Genomic DNA, 18,093 nt, shown 5'->3' with positions numbered 1-18,093 from the left:
CAGATCTGACATCAGAACCTGTGATTTGTCTCCTGTCTCCCACCAGTAGTCATGGTTTCTTTCAACCATAGCCCCTGATCATTCTTTGACCTAACCTGAGTCATTTACAAGTGTAGAATGTGTTGTCAAGGGTCAAAACAGGGAGTCGCCTACCCAAAGTGGAGTAGCGGGCAGCAGCACAAGTCAGCCTGGCACTGGAGAGAGGCACTCATCCATCTCCACCCAAAAGAAAAATATAGAAACTCACTTTGAGTAACTGTGGAAAGCAGGTTACCATCATAGAGCATGTAAACGCTACATGGAGTATCTTGATAATAGTATGACTGCAGCTGCCAGATTATGCTGGTATAACTGGAACTAAGAGACTGGAAATGAGACACCTGCAAAGTCACATGAATCTGAGAGTGACAGACAAAGCTGCAAAAAGTTGAGGACACATGAAGCACTGCAGAAAACAATATAACTAACCCCCAGCTAAATAAGTGGTTTCATGAGCACAAGCCTCCCGTCCATGAGTAGTAGCTGGAGCCTATCCCAGCTGACACTGGGCGAGAGGCAGCACCCTGGACCGGTCACCAGACTATTACAGGCCTGACACCTAGACAGACAACCATTCACACTCACAGTCACACCTATGGCCAATTTGGAGTCACCAATGTCTTTGGACTGTGGGTAGAAGCCGGAGTGCCTGGAGAAAACCCACGCTGACACAGGGAGAACATGCAAACTCAGCACAGAAGGGCTCCCCCACCCCTGCTTTGAACCCCCCAACCTGGGTTTGAACCAGAATCCCTCTTGCTGTGAGGCATCAATGCTAATTACTGTACCACTGTGCGAAAATATATTTTTTTGATTTTGGAGTGACCTCTCCCTTTAAAACTGCACGAGTCAATATTTTTGCAATCTGGAAATCCATTGGTAAAAAAAAAAAAAATAAAAATAAAGTTTCTTCCTTTACCTCTGGCACTGCCCGGTAGTTTTTCGACTAACAGAAGTGCAGGGGCCTTAGGGGATCGCTCACCCCCTTCACTTCCGGCGGTGCCCCCAGTGTTACACTCCTACCTGCAATTCGAACCAAATGGCGGTAGACAACATGGATCTTTCAGAAGAGCAGTTCGACAACATTTTCGCGGAAGTTGCAACTCTACTTAAAGTTGCAAATTTAAAACCTCTGCAGCGCCTTTGTTTAAGGTATTTATTAGAGGAACACAATGTTTTGGCATGTCTGCCAACTGGCTTTAGGAAAAGCTTGATTTATCAAGCTTGGCCAACTGCATGCTCGCTGTTAGCAAATATATACCCCGAAAAATGGCCCGAGGACGCTACTGTTTTGGTCATCATAACATTAAATTTAATGTTAACGGGATAACGTTAGAGTTGGGTAATATTATAAGGTGAATTACCGTTAACCAACGATGAAGTTAACTTAAGTGTTAAGACTTACCATTTCGAACTGCAGACATGTCTTGACTGGACTTCTTTCGGAGTATAAAAACGTTGCCGCTAATGCCCTTTTTTTCCTGTCGTGAGGCGTGGAAGGTGTGCTGGTGGATGCACAACGCTTGTAGGTTGCGCTGTTGTTCATGTTTTTCACGTTGACAAGACGGCGTTTTGGGTGGAGCGGTCGCTATGGACGCGGAGCTTGCTGTTTCTGTAGGTACACATTTCCTGGTGACACCTGCATGTCTCGGCCCTGCCCCTTCCATTGTGACTGGCTAAAGCGCAGCATCGTTCAACCTCAAAGCCCCCCACCCCTTCTGTAGTCATCTTTCACACAGGGCTGCCGACAGATTCTACAATGTAAATTGCAGAATCTGTCTTGAGAGATTAATATTTTTGTGAAACAATGGATCAAATGATTATGTGTAATGGGAAAGTGGTTACTTGTAGTGGCAAATCCACAGAGGGTAATGAGGGCCTGCAACTTTACTGTTTCTCCCTACTATCCTTTTTTTTTCCTTTAAGATATTTTTATGGGCATTTTTTGCCTTTAATTGATAGGATAGAGAAGTGTGAGGGGGAGAGAGAGCAGGAGAGACATGCAGCAAAGGGCCACAGGCTGGAGTCGAACCCGGACCGTTGCGGCAACAGCCTTGTACATGGGGCGCCTGCTCTACCACTAAGCCACCAATGTCCCCCCTACTATCCATCCTTGCCTCCAGCAGCAGCTGTTAAAGTGAAAAAGCTTTGATGAAACCCACGGTATGCTACCTGACGAGCATCAGCAGCAATGTTATGATCGCAACAGCTGATGCCAATTCAGCAGTGAATTCTGCACAACCCTAAAATTGTGTCCAGTCATTGCAACTTTACTGCATATTTGACTATTTGAAACGGATAAAATCTCAGTAGAGCTGTTGAGACAATGTTGAGCTAGTTCAGTGTTGGTGTGAGATTGTTGGGACTGTTTAACAGCTCAGTGTTGGATGTTAGCTGCTACTGCTGTGTTAGCTTGTGCTAACCAGGCAGAGAGAGCAGGAGGAGAGCAGCTCATGAAGATGGTCCTTCAGCGCTGCTTCAAACACAAACAGATTCTTATTTTGAAGAATGAGTGATGTTTATAATGGTGGGCTACGAACCCAAGACGGCATTGCAGTTGTGCTTGCAATTCTCCTTTGCTCCCACAATTTAATTGTAAACACACCTAAAAATATTGCAACATGCATCACAATTATTTAGAAAAGCTGCCGTGATGTCACACATTTCAAGCCAAAACAATGACGAAAATAGTCTGCAAAATATTAGTAGTAGTAGGTGAACATAAGGAAGCTTTTAGCAGTTCAGGAAGCCAGATATTTCCCCTAAGGAGTCAATGAATGCAGAGGTAAAAATAGGGCATATATTGGACTTACATTTGTTGGGTGTGCAAAAACACCCAAAGACAATGTTGCCACATGTCTCCTGGATATGTAAACAGGCAGCTGCCAAATATTTTCCATTGACAAACACGTTGCTTGTGACACTAGCTGGTCTGGAAAAAAACAGAGAGAAAGAAAAATCTGTCTTTCGATGAGTGCAGCTACAGTACTACAGTTGGTGATTTGGAAAAATCCAAAGAACATCATCAAACATACACCCACACACACAGACACGTGGACGTTATGCTTTTTGGCGTCTCAGCCCCCATGGGGTCTTATCTCTGTGCTGGCCTCATTGAAGGTGCGTGTGTTGTCAGAACTCTTCATAGGTCTTTCAATCACAGCGGTCTGATGTGAAAGCTCACAGCACAGGTGTGAGGTGGGAAAAAAGGCCTGAGGGGGGATCTGTGTGTGTGTTTATATCTACCTGCCTCATTCAATCTCTCTCTGAAACATTTGCTTGTATTTCACACTTCCCAGAAATCAATCCATGCTATATATATATAGAAATATTTATTAATAACATCTGAATGGACAATTTACACAGCCTGCCTTAAGTTCATAATACATCTTGTGTTTACAATTTGGTTAGTATCTCACAACAGAAGAGATTTAAAAATGACTCACAGAAAAATGATGCATGCACTGTACCTTAAAACACAGAGGAAATTGTCATTGTTATCTGTGACAGTGTCCAATACAAAGACATAAACAATACTGGTATTAATCTCAGTTTTGAAAAAAACAAACACTGACTTATCAAAACAACAGCAGGGTGTGGTCTAAATGGATAACATTAAGTCCCATTACAGTTGGATCGGGCTGCTGCAAGTTTTTTTCAGAATGGAAACAATTCAGTCACTTATTTCATGGCAAAGGAAAGACTAATCCCTACTGACAACATGATTCTGAGTGATCATTGTCATTATTTGTTGGATTTACAATGGCAAAGCCCCCCATCACAAAGGCAAAAATATTTACCCACTGGTTTGATAAAGTAAACCATAAAACAAGGCTTTTTAAAGAGTGTACACCCGCATCTGGAACCATAAGAGAATATTGTTGTTTTTACATTTTTGTCTCACTGTCTTGGATTTGTCCATCATTTCTATCAGCCACTATCACATTGTATTTACTTGCTGAGATCTGGGTACATGTCACCATTGTTAGGATGTCAGGTTGGGCAAAAATAATGTGCAGTCAGATTGGTCAACAGTTTATCCAGAATATCTAAACCACTTGATTCTGAGGTCAAAGCTCCTGAAGAAAGTGCATGATAAAAATTGGTAACAGTACCACATTCCACATGAAAATTACGCACAACTGAGTCAAGTACAGTAGGGGCAAAGTTAAACCAGGAAGTAAGTCTGTAAACTGTTTACAGCAGACAGTTCAGGTAACACATTGGGTTCATCTTTTCTTTCCAAGCCCCCAAGGACCCTACAGCTCTTCTTATGCCCTTTTTGCACCAAAATTAATGTGTATAGCGCATATATGTGTTTTTTTATAATGTGAGAAACCCTGATAAAAATAGGCGATAGACTCCTTTCCCGGTGCCAGTAGACCAGAGGGGTGTAAACAGCTCTGCATTAGAGGAGTATGCCTCTGCTTTTTTACTGGTGTGCCACGTCCTGTGCCATGAACACCCCAATAAACAGGGTTAGTAAACAATAGAAAGCAGCATGGAGGCCAGTGAAAATGATAAGGTGGTTACTCTTTTGTTACTTATTCAGTCTCTCTTTAAATCTTGGTGCAAACTTTGAAACTGAGTTTGGCCGCTACTTTGACTGAGATTGGCAGCATTTAGTGGTAGCGTGTCATTGAATCACACCAGATGAGGGGCAAAGATTAGCACGTCCACACGAGTGTAGTATTTCCATCACTGCCAATCTGAGCCTGTGACTACTGCTAAGTTATTTGTCCCGGGTAGAAATAGCAGTTGTAACCTTTCCCACTAAAGACATAAGCCAGATGTTAGTGGGTGTTAGTGGGGCCAGAAATTCCCTCAAGAGTTGGTGGAGACCAAAAATTGAACTAAGGAGTGCACCTGCTTTTGTCTGTCCCACTCACAGAATACAGTATGGTCAGACAGTTGAGAACAATAACAACTCTCTCTCCAGCTGAAAACGATAACAACCAGACTGTTGCCTCGGGAGCAACATGATCTAACAGAATTACAAGAAATGACCACAACTTCTTGGCGTGGCATTATGTGGTGGTGGCACAATTCGGTTTAGGCACAAAAACTACTTTGGTTAGGTTTAGAAAAAGAGTATGTTTTTGGTTAAAATAAGTGTTTGTTATGTATGTATGTCATAATGTGACGTCAGTACATCATGTAGCGAGAAGAATGTAAGTATGTTAAGTTAGAAGAAGTCAACGTTGACTTATTGTTTTTACACAGGACACAAACAGTGGTCTCCTTGGTGAAAGTCCTGCTTTGTTTGACCCATCCACCTCCTGGACCTCCTCCTTACTCTGACTTTTTCCACTCTTTTCACTATCTATGGGGTCGTAGCATTAACCACCGCTCACTGCATGACGCCGTTGAACTAGGGAATTCTTGTGTCCACCACAACAAAGGATCCTGATTGACTTTCCATTGGCACTGTTTCTTTGGTGCCAGCATGTCAACACATTATGTGCCGCCACCACCATGTTAAGTAATGAAAGCTGTTATGAGATTGTGGTCATTTCATGTATTTCTGTGAGACCAGACTGCGTTTTGTGTGTGCGCCACACAGTGTGCCAAAACTGTGCAGTTCTCTCTTTGCTTTTATATAAGTGTGCTTATAGGCTGCATTCACTGTTGAGTTTATGTTTTTATAATATCTGTATTGTCAGTCTTAGTGATGCTTTATTCTGCTGTTCATTTCATTAGAAGTGTTAGGCTGTTTAATATCTGTAACTTGTTTAATTGCTTGAGTTTTGCCCTCTTTTCTGGTTAATGCTAGTGAAGCTAAACGAGAGAAGGCAGTTGTTTTTGTTGTCTATTGAAAATCACTTGTATGCTTAGGCTGCAAATGTCTGACTACAGAAAATGAATTTATTGTTGGTGCGGACATGAGAGCTCTGTGGTGTTGAGACGGTGTGTTGTTTCACTAGTGGGTACTCTGACATGTTAATACATTTTATTTTGTAGCCTAAAGGTGTTTTTTAATTTTTTGTGTTTGTTGGTGTTATATCTTATATGGGTCATCATATATATACATTACATCATATATAATACTCAAGTTTTAAAAAAAACAGAATAATCCTTCAACTCAGAAGCCAAGAATATCACTGAGAATCATTAGCAGTCGTACTCAGAGATTATGCCCTTTTGCCAGAAAAACATGCCACTTTCTTTGGCACCCCCAACACCTGTGTTTTCTTTATTTTGACCACACCCTGTTAACAGAGTATGACGATTTAACATGCAGTAAATAAAACACTGTCTGATTCCTCTTTCAGCTGCTTTACACATTCTTGGAGCAAATTCTCTTCGGTTTACATCTCTGCAGGAAATGTCCTGTGAGAAAGTCGCCCATAAAGGTAAAACTAAGGCTTACACAAAGAAAATCTCCTTTGTCCATGTCTGCTATGGCTGCCACAGAGTCTAGGCAGCACTTTACCAATGCAAGAGTAGTTTGACTGTTCGACACAACAGCAAAACAAAAGAGCTGATTCAACTCTGTTGATTTGAACAGGAATGCCCTCTCTGTTGTTTCTAATTCTGTAACCTCAAATGTTTAACTCTTACTGTGTCTATGATAGCCTATCACTCACACAAATCACAAGTTACAGCTTCACACATTGGCCTAAAAATTAATTATTTTGGTCCACAAACTGCAATTTGTTAAAAAAGCTTGACCTGTTAGATAATCTCAACCTGTTAATACTGTCAGTAACAACTCAAAATGACAAATGAAAGTACTGTAGTAATTCAGTTGGAATGTAGTTAAGTGATTTTTTTGGTTGTGAAGACACAAGGGGAGGAAAGAAGTGGGCATTAGCTTTTGCAGCAGTCTTAGCACACTCAGTCTAATGACACACCAGTTTAATGGCTTTTAGCTGATGTTTCTACTGTAGTCACTTGTTAGTCAAACCTTGTACTGCATTTTTAAACATTTCAATAGGACTATCTGCATGTCCATCATCTATCGGTCTACCACCCTGAGGCTCTGTGTGTGTGTCTGTGTTTGTGTGAGTGTAGGTTGGGGTGTCTGTGTGGTCATGGCGATGGTGGTGTCTTCAGGGAATTGGTGGATCCTCCTTGGCTTCCACTCCCCGTCGCTCCCTGTCCAACCCACTGGACCACAACAGAAAAAGAGGAGGAAAGAGGGAGACAGAGAATACGATCAGGTTAGATGTAAACAGAAGCAAAACAAAACTAAAGGTTTATTTGGTTTTGAATCAATTTTTTATTTACATTGTATATATAAATAATTGTCTTATAATGAGAATCGATCTCTTCAGTTAATGGCACAACAAAATCACGCACCTCATGGAGGACTTACTAAACATAAATTGTTTACCAGGGCACTATCTATGGTCAGCTCTGTGAGGGGCCTGGCAGGGCCGTGTAAAGCTGGCAGGACAAGAAGAGTTTGAGGCTTTTCACTGCATCATCCATCAAGAGCACTTGGTTCCTGAAAAGCTGGTTTAGACCACATTTTGACGAAAGTGCTGGAGAGTGTCAATTTTATGTGAATGCAGGCTTGTGTGACACTTTAAAGATCTCATCGCGGAACTCCAATGTTAGAAGCAGTGAAAATGCTCTTGGAAAGGGAGTCAAGGACTATATTGAGCTCCATGATATGCAGTGGATTTTAGATGTAATTTTTGAGAGACAAACAAACTTAAGCACTTAAGAAAATATCTTCAAATATCTTTTTGCTATGTGTGCAATACAAGTAGACAAGTAGCTGATATGCTAAAAGTAAAGGCCATGATTTGAAAACTGTGGCAAAATGCAAGGTTAAATACATGTATGTTTTTTTTTTCCTTACACAATGTCTACACAGGTTATGTAGTGAAAGCACTGTATTGAGTATAGCTTATCAAATACATGGGATGTGCTCAGACACAGTTTTGAGTGTAGGTCACCTGCATTTTGGCAGCGCTCAGAGCCCAACACACAAACACTCTGGTTACATGCATAAAACTGAAGAAAATAGACTTGAAGTATCAAAAGATGTTTGTATTTTTTGCTCAGACATACCATGAATGTGCTCTGTAATTTCAATGGAAAGACCCTGATATTTTTTGCATGGCACTTATCATGGCACTTGAGGAAACGGTCAAGATGGGCATCCAAAACATAAGAATTCATAATCTTGAGACACAATCATGTATTTAATATTGACAAGCATTGATCAAGTGATTATTTTTACATTATGGTGGTGCGAGGGGAAAAAAGTTAGGGTGTCACAAAACCATAGGAATAATCCTTGAGTGATCATGAATACCGATACCAAATTTAATGCAGATCTGGAGAGTTGTTTAGAAGATGTGGCCAAAGTGGTGGGCAACCACTTTAATAACTGACTCACCAACCTACATCACCATCGTTAAAATCTAAATCATGTTCCAGAGTGAAATCAAAATGAACCTGGTTCGGACCTAGAAGAATATTCAAACTCAAAGTGAATATGTATGAGCAGCTTACTGTGACTGAAGATGGGTAAACCTGTCAGAGCAATTACACACATGGTCCAGGTGTCATGTCAGCCATTTAGAATTTCTCTAAACAGATCACTGTCAAAGCAAAAACTGGCAGCTTGCTGCACTGACTGTACACAAATGTATTCACAGTACAGTATATAAGCTTAAGTCAGCAGATCAGCAGGCCTGATGCACTGCCAGGCCAACAGGAGCCCACGCCAGGCCAAAAAACACAAAAAAACACCAAATGTCTGTTCTAGTCTTTCCCTTATATTTATTTTGCAGTGTCGCACTTTCATGAGCTGCAGCGTTGTGCCATTGTGAGTCCCTGAATGAAGCTCAGCATTTTGTACAGTACAGCTGTGGCTTAGTCAGCAATACATGATCTTCTGATTATGGATAATTCTGCCACCTACATGAACTGTTTGTAGCTGAATAGGGTAGGCCTGCTGTATTTTAATGTTTGTCATAGTGGTGGTACTTAGAGAGCCTAATATTCTCTGAGGTGGTACGCGATGTAAAAAGTTTGAGAACCACTGCCCTACAATGTTAGTTTTGTCAGGACGACTTGTTTTTGGTCAACAGTTTCCTGTCAGTGCAAATTCGTGGGGCAAAGTTGTGGCATGAGAAATTAAATCATTAATTTCACAGTTAAATTTGAGGTTGATTGAGCATGTTTCCATGGTGATTATGTTTTAGCTTTAGTCAGCCCTGTGAGACTGAAGAGACAGGGATATGAGCTCAAAGTTGACTTGCAAACACTAATCTTGCATCATGAGAGTGGCCCCTTGCAGTATGCCGGCTTTCTGTTATTCAACCAAACGTTTATGTGACAAAGTGGAGGCAACTGAGCTTTCTGCTTTCTTCATTTCTTTTGCTTTCTGCTCAATAGCATCAGAACTGGTTTGAAATGACTCTTGGGAATTCAAGAGCGTTTTGTTGTTGGTTGTCTTGGTCTTGTGTGTGTGTGTGTGTGTGTGTGTGTGTTTACAGTCTTGGCTGAAGAGATGAAATTGGTGAATTGATAACACTCTTAGACTGTGGCCAGAGGGCCAGTGAGGCTAACTCCAATACTTCAGAAAAGACATAAAAGCCTAAAGTGGATAAGAAAACTGAGTGTGCATGAGTACATGTGTGTGTTTCAGGAAGAGAGAACGATAGAAAGAGTAGAGTGTATGTGTGCACACGACGCAAATGTTGCATGTGTTTATGATTATTTGTTGAAATTACTGAAATTAGCTTTTATGTGTGAATACTTAATGTGTGCATATATCACTATACATGATATACCTTAGATACCTATGTGTGCATAAGTGTGTGTATGTGTGTGTGTGTGTGTGTGTGTGTGTGTGTGTGTGTGATATCCAGTGGGTCAGGTTCTCTCAGGACTTCTGTGTAGATCTTTTAAAGAAACACAAATAAGCCATTAGTCTGGGTCTCAGGCCCTGCTGCTGTAGTCTAGTGCTGCTAATGGCCTATAAAACACGGATGCTGTCTGACAGAACCTCAGTGTGTGTGTGTGTGTGTGTGTTGGTGCTATACAAATGGCCCTAGAGACAGCAAGAGAGCTCTTCTAGCTTCACCGTTGTTGGCAATATCAGGGTCACTGACCTCCCGCCAATACTGCAACTCCTCTATTAGACACAGTGTGACAGTTAATGCTTCATTTGCTCCTGCAGCTTTATGCAGCGCTTAGTAACACACTGAGTGGTTATTTGGGAGAAGAGGAAAGAATCCTGGTATCAGAATGCAACTAAATAAGATTATCATGTGGACTCAAGGTGTGACAAGAGCTCCCACTGCCTGTACCACCCTTACTGAAACACAACAAAATCCAGATTTTTTTTTTTGTTTCCAAATCTTATCAATTCATTCTTGAGTCAAAGTGGAAGTTTGTGCTAAATTTGAAGAAATGCCCTCCAGGTGATGCTGAGAAAATGGGATGTTCATACAAACAACCCAAAAACATAATGCATCCAACCACTACTGTTACCAACATGGCAGCAACATAAAGTCAATTTTTTACTGATCATTTTTGTGATACATTCATGATACTGTGATGCTATGGTATTCAAGTGCGCAGGAAGGTGGGTGCTGAGAGTGCTGCTGCACTCTCTATTGACCAGGGGTGGAAAATATGTCTGTGATTGGCTAGTTGTTTTATCATAACTCATGGCCTATCTGAACATTTGTTTTACATTTTGAACACTATATAAGGCGCCTGTCAGAAAATATATGAAAAAAAAAAAGATGTCTAAAACGTGTGAATTGAGTTAATTCGTCCAATCTGACAACATCATCACGTCAGGTCAAAGTGCAAGGGTCAGAGTCAGCTTATGGGGCAGCTAACATTAAACTTGGGGAGAGATTTGTGTTACTGGGAGCTACTCAATAGTGCAGTCAGGCTGAACAGCTTGAGAAAGATCAGAAAATAGCCTGGACAGTTTTGGAGCTGCTTTTTAGATCTATAAAATATATTGGACACAAGGGACTCCCACTGCAGGGGCAAATCTATCGGGATGGAGTTTCATAGCAGCTAATGATGGAGCGAAAGATGAGTGGATGAGCTGTTTTCCTGTAGCTTCTCAACCCAATCAAATGTAACATTTTTATTTTTTTTTACGTAAGGGATATGCTGAAACTAGATATGCTGTGGTTAACGTGTGGTTGGGGTTAGGCACAAAACCACTTGGTTATGGTCAGGAAAAGATGATGTTTTGGCTTAAATTACCAGTATTAGGTGGCACATTCACTGTTGGAAATGCCACTGATATCTCACTAAAAACACCTGGTTAGATGACACAATGGCACTGGAAGTTCTGAAGTTCTGGCAATGTCTTGCTAAAAAAAAGCACCCAGTTTGGGTGGCACAATACCCGCTGCAAATGCCACTGATGTCTCACTAAAAAACAACCAGTTTTGTTGTTTGCTGGTCTTCAACAGTGGTCTGCAGATGCCAACTGTCTCGTGCATGCACATAGTCACGTATGCAAATTTACACTGTGCAGTGCCCCTCAGCGAAAATGAGTACCAGAGCACACAGTTGTATTATTTTTTCCTCAATCATATATTGAATATTTGACATTAAACACTCCTAATGTACAAAAATTAGTCGTATATCAGACTCAGGTAAAGATATTGTGGAATAATGGCGTCCTGAGCTGAGAATGAAGTCACACTACTTCTAAGTGGGTTGTAATCTGAGCTTCTCTGTCCTTTGTTTTGGTAGCCGGCCCTGCCAAGTGTGCATGTCAGTGCATGTGAGTCCCACTGTGTCTCACTGGCTAGCTAATCTCGGCCACTTTGTCCTGCACCTATACAATAGTTACCACTGATGATGGCGACTCGAGCCGACGGGTGGGACAGCGTTGTTTAGAAGCATAACACCTACCCTACCCCATCCCCCCAAAATTAACACTTAGCTCTGTCAGCACTGTTACTGTTGATAGCATTGTTAGAACCATTAGTGCAGCCAGAAACAAGGTGTTATTCATCCTGTATGCCTAAATTTAGTGGATCATAAGCCATCAGGTATGGAACTAATCTGCAGATGCTCCGGTTCAAAATGAGAACAAACTTTTCCATGGATGTCAGTTTTTGAGCCATGACATAGGCCATGACAAGACTAGATATGAGACTTGGTAAGGCTTGTTTTCAGCCTGGCCACTTACCATAAATGCCTGTTACTATGTGATATGATCAATTGTGGTCCTTAACGAGCAGTTAGGAAAAGTCAGCAGTCAATGATGGTATGAAACAGTCTTCATCATGCCTCATCTTGTCTTGTTTTGTAAGGTTTTTGTAAGGTTGTAAGGAGCTCCTTCATCCAGCTATACATCTAATGATGATGAATTATATAAATGCAGATACATACATCCTTTAAAATGATAAATTCTGAAAGTTGACAGGAAAACTGGATTTTTTTTTACTTCAAATTTCTCTTGTAAGTAAAATACGTGTAACAGCCATCATTGTGAAGCATCAGTATTACAACGAGAAAGCAGCACACATATCTTAGGTAAGTCATCTGGATGGCAAAATAATCTAAAAAGATACTCATTACATGTTTGTTGGCCTGATTTCAGATGGAAATGTCATTAGGGTTGCTGAGGAAAATTAGACATGTTCATTAGAGATGGAATAATATTCCTGGGGTCCTCAGCTTCTTTCATAATGAGCATCGTCAGACCTCCTCCAGTGAAAATAACGATGTTTAGAGAGAATTTACGTCAACAGTCCTCATGACGACCTGTGTTAACAGCTAACGAGCTAGCCAGTGTCCATTACCTTCACTAAGGAAAACTAAAAATGCCAACAAATCTCTTAGTGAAGCTGACTAGATTTCATAATTCTTCAACAGAGGAGACACATAGAGCCGGCAGATGCTAATGCGTGTCATAGCTGGTGATAGGCGTTACATTGACCGGGACAGCAATCCTTTTTTAAGCGTTTTATCTTCCAGCTCCTTCAGCTGAATACCAATAGATTTAGCTTTGACAACTCAACATGAATCAGTTCAACATCTGTTTTAGCTTGCTCTGTTTTTTTAATGAGTGTGGGCAGGCAAGTCAGAAATAGAAACAGCTCAGTGAATGTAGCCACCTCTCTGTGTGTCTCTCTCTGTTAGCTAGGTGCCTCTGTTGTGACAAACCCTGTAAAACAAGCCAAGTATACAGAGGGTTGTGCAGTAATTTTGTTATGTAATTGTTTTATTTCTTTTTTTTTTTTTTTTTTTTTTTTTTTTACTGTGCCTGAAAATGAATTACACAACATTTACAGTCTCTTCATCTGTATCTCTGTTTCCTAAGTTATTTCTGTTCTGAATTAAGACTCTTTGGTAGCTGTTGAGAAGCTTGTGTGTATGTTGTGCAGATGAATGATAGTGCCTCATTAAAATGATAACTTCACTTTAACTTTTTGTGTATTTATTCTCTAAATATTCCTAAACATGTATGCTTTCACTTAAATAGTTTGCCTTCTTAGTCTGATAATCATTTCAAATGGACATTTTGTTTTGGTTCCAAGGTCGGGGACCAGGTAACTGTTTTTTTTATATATGAACTCACACCCATTAGCTACATAATATACATAAAAGGCTTTTAACCTCTACTGCATCAAAAAGTGATGGGTTTTTCATTTGTGCAGACATCAGCAGTGAACAGTCATTCTAATTTCTTGTTGATTATATACCTAATTTCCAGTTGTGCTAGTGGCTATTGGTTGATTTGGTCCACCACTTTAGTCTAGACTAGAAATTTTTAGGACTGGCCCAACTATTAGATGGATTATCATTACATTAGATATAGACTTATAAATTAAACATATCCATCCTCTCCAGAAGATGAAGGCTGACCACCATGTGACTGGGCGTTTTGGCTTTTAGTGAAATGTTTTGACAGCTATTGAATGGATTGGCACAAAACCTTTAACATACATTCATGGTCCTCAGAGGATGAAATGTATGACATTTGTGTGCATTGTCTAGATAACTTTTGGATGGACTGCTATGACATTATGCTAACATATTCAGGTCCAATTTTGTAATATAGCCAATACTTTTGTGACCATATGCTATAGTGACATACCAACCCAATCACCAGAAAAATGTTGGCATTGTACATTTTTGCAAACCATGGATATATTGGATATATATAAAACATACGTTATCATGTAGTGGATACATTGAAACCACAATGTGGTTAACATGTGGTTAGGTTTAGGTACAACAACCACTTGGTTAAGGTTATGTAACCCATGCTTGGGTTTAAAAAATCCAGTCTGGGTAGCAGAATCACGGCTGGAGAAGCCGCTGATGTCTCTGTAAAAATAGCTGCTTTTCGTGGCACTATCCCCAGTGGAAAAACAGTGACGGATTGCTACAAAACCAGTTTTGCTTTTTTTTGGTCTGCAGCTTGGCAGGCATCTTGTTTAGGTTACACGTGATCCACTATCTCCTCCTTCTCCTCCTGCTGACAAAGTCAACTCATAAACTATGTCTCTTTAGAAAGGTTGATATGACATGAATGAAATGTAAAAAAACGTAGAAAAGTGTAACATTTTCGTGGTAGAAATGTACAATGCCAACATTTTCTTTTGGCGACTGGCCTGGACATACCCATCGGCTTCAAATGTACCTTGCCATGTTAGCAAATGCTAGCATGCTGAAATGCTAAACTAAGATATTGAACATGATTAACATTTTGCTAAACAAAAGCATGCTCACATTGTCATTGTTACCAAGATGACATTAGCTTGTAGGTCAAAACACCACTGAGTCAAGTTAACACCTATCAAAGAGATTAGCATGGCTGAAGACTTCTTGGATGACTGCATGACATGACTGTTTCTTATAAACCCCAGTTTACAACATTCACAGGAATTTACTGTAACAATACACAAAGTGGTCCGTACCTCTATGAGTGGGTGCCAGTGTGCAATGGGCTTCCGTGGGTATGTCATCATCTCATTCCAGTGGTCTCGCCCCAGGCTCTCTGCCTCATTGCCCACCCTGCATACCCCGATGACTTCATTATGTCCAACCCTGCATGACAGAGAAAACAACACATGGAGACCCAAAAATGTTGCATTTGTAAATACACTCTAGATGAAACTGATATAGGTAGGTAGAGATGACAGGTGATTTGGGGCAGAAAATGTTTTACTGGGTGACTACATCAATATAATTCTGGATGAATGCATGACAAAAAACTCACTTGGTTGCTGCTGTTTTAATGATTTTACAATTTAAGGTCAGTGGCTGGATAGAATGGTTTTTAAATGATGTTTTAATTGTGTTTGGTTTAAGATGCCACTATGTGGAGATAGCCCCATGCTCGCAGTGTCAAAGTGCGGCAAAACAGCAATATGCATGCTCAAAACCTTTGGCAATCAAAGCAAATTGATTGACTGATTATGACAATTTTCCTGATTTTACATATTTCCTAAAGATCTGTTGCCCCACCTTTTTTTCCACCCAAAACACAGCACTTTTCGTATAGGTAACTCACTAACCGATCATAGTCCATGACAGCTATGAGCAGGCTGATCTGGTCGATGTTCTCAGGAGGAACATCAAACACAATGGCTTCATTGTACACTGGGTTCAAAGTGTTTCGCTTGGTTGATGTCTTCCTCTTCTTTAGCCTACGGCCATCACACATCAGGGACACTTTCACATATGGATCTGGAGAAGGGTTTCGTGACAGACTCCATTAGGGTGCAAAAATATCTTGATATGGCATGCCATTTAACAAAAATTCTATATCGACCAATAATTATAAAGCACTGGAACACCTTATGTGTATATTTGACTACAGCACCTCTCAGTGGAAACATTGCTTTGCAGTCAGCACCCACCTGAAGCCCCAGTGATGTCCATGGCTTTGAGATTTCTGGCTTTGATCATGGTGATGGTGAGCCTGCCAGCCGTAGGGAGATAGCACAATGAGAACATCAGTTCTCCTAGGTCCACATTGTCCTGTAAAGAAATATATTACATTTTTTTATATTAATAACGCCATTCTCCTGTTATCAACATTTTAAAGACAAGAATTAATGCCTCTTTTTTAATGTTGGTCTTTGGGGAAAATGGGATTCAGGGGATTTTATAGTTGAAGCATTGTTTGCCACTGGGGCATTAATGCTAAGGGGCAGTGCCACATCCAGCTCTCTTAATACATCCATTTAGCTTGCAAGTTAACAATGAGTGTTAGACGTTGGATTGGTATTGTTAAGCCTGAGAAAAACAACTTTAGTTATGAATTAAGGTTATTCAATTAAATCAAAATTGGCTAAAGCCCCCCTCTCTAGTGTATTTTGGCATTTTTTTAAGCATAATTCATATTTTTCTGAGTCATTTCCTGACAATGTTCATTAGCCTCTCTGTTCATCAAATATTCGATATTTAATATTTGGAACTTGTGTGATGTTTTTATGTTCTCCCCAAGTCAGCGTGGGTTTTCTCCGGATACTCCGGCTTCCTCCCACAGTCCAAAGACATGCAGGTTAACTGGTGACTCTAAATTGCCTGTCTGTGTGAATGTGAGTGTGAATGGTTGTCTGCCTCAGTCTGGCAACGTGGGTGTAGCCCGGCCAATGTCAGCTGGGCTAGGCTCCAGCCCCCCTCAGCAGGAAAGGTTACGGAAAATGAATGAATGGTCCGTCTGTTAGTTTGTCTTTCTAGTTAGTCCACTAACTTAGTTTGATGTTGCATTAGTTAGCTAGCTTAACATATTCCAATAGGGAACTGAGGGTCTTCCCTTTATTTTTTAGTTTCGGCCACATTAGTTAGGTGTGTTGTTTATTTTCATAATGGTGTTCATGTGCGGTGGACGGCGAGAGTGGCTACTGCTAATTGGCAGTGCACCTACTAAGCGTCCCATATCAGGCTGTTCTCATCAAAAGTAATGCACAATTCATATGTGATCCATGTAAGAATCAGACATTATATAAAACCCACATAACTGAGAAGGCTGCGATCATGTGACTGATGCGCTGACTGGAGTGTTGAAATAGTATAAAGACCAAAAGTCCATGGGGTGGAGGATGGGTCATAAAACACAGGATGTACCCCCAGCAGACTGGTGTTAAGAACTGTATTAAACTAAATGAAATTTTAGTTATTTCACCATGTTTCTTTTCCTAAACCTCACCAAAGTAACGTCATGCTAAGTATGTAATGTCATTAAATTCATCAGATATCATTCTAACCACTGTATGAGGATACGTTGCTCATAACTGCAACTGTACCTGTATTTAAAGGTACCATAGTTGCAATCAGGTTGCCATGGCAATTAATTTATTATTATCTGTTAACCACACCCCTATTGTCAGTTTGAGAAAGAATGTTAACCGTTAAACAGGAAGTAACACTGGCTGCAGGGGACTTTAACATTTGGTGAGGTAACAATTGAGTCAAATCCCTGATCTCTGATTCAACAGAAGGCACATTATAATATGTTACACAGTCTTTGCACCTCAGATATGGATCATGACTGTGACACCTCCACATGGAATCCTTTTAATCACATCTGCAACACGCAGATATGTAACCTGGCTTTGTATATTTGTTGCATCTTTAAAGCATTATGTTGTTAAACTTATGAAATCTGCAATCAGATTGGACTACTCCTGGTTTCCTGTGAGAATATCCCTCCTTTCACAACTCATCCACAGTCAACACATGCCAAGCTCTTCTCCCAATTAACACATCTGAAAATAATGTGTGAAGGTGTGAGAGTGAGTGGTGCGTTCATGAGACACAAGCACTAACAAGGTTTCTTACAAGGCTAACTCTGAATTCTAGTTTTAAGCTTTCTCCCACACATCGGGCCGACACAGAGGTCCCTGTTACAAAATTTTAAACAGGCAGTGAAAAAAGTAAAAATTCTACTAAATTTGAGATACTTAATCAAAATAAGATATTGTGATGACATTTGGCAGATGTGGTTTCAGCTTTTTCAACAACTGCAAATGCAAGTCATTAACCTTTGAACTCTGCAACAATAATGGTCTGCAAGTGCCTACACTGGTATGTTTGCTTATTGTGATGTCATTTCTTGGATTATCTTCAGACGCTTCATTTCCCTAA

General features: G+C 40.5%; 1 protein-coding gene across 1 annotated transcript in view; it reads right to left on the bottom strand.

Annotated features, from left to right (window-relative positions):
- Positions 1–3,244: 3,244 nt before the first annotated feature.
- The window catches only part of syt9b (synaptotagmin IXb), a 72,934-nt gene continuing 58,085 nt past the window's right edge, over positions 3,245–18,093 (bottom strand). Inside the window, exons 5-8 of the mRNA XM_033635907.2 lie at positions 15,861–15,981; positions 15,516–15,687; positions 14,916–15,045; positions 3,245–7,149 (exon numbers count right to left, since the gene is read on the bottom strand). Coding sequence (XP_033491798.2) covers positions 7,072–7,149; positions 14,916–15,045; positions 15,516–15,687; positions 15,861–15,981 — 501 coding nt within the window. The 3' untranslated portion in view covers positions 3,245–7,071. The remainder of the gene's footprint in view (positions 7,150–14,915; positions 15,046–15,515; positions 15,688–15,860; positions 15,982–18,093) is intronic.

Source organism: Epinephelus lanceolatus, chromosome 5, assembly GCF_041903045.1.
Source record: "Epinephelus lanceolatus isolate andai-2023 chromosome 5, ASM4190304v1, whole genome shotgun sequence".
Classification (NCBI taxonomy): domain Eukaryota; kingdom Metazoa; phylum Chordata; class Actinopteri; order Perciformes; family Serranidae; genus Epinephelus; species Epinephelus lanceolatus.
Note: the sequence above shows the minus strand (reverse complement) of the source record. Positions and strands in the feature narration are given on the sequence as shown.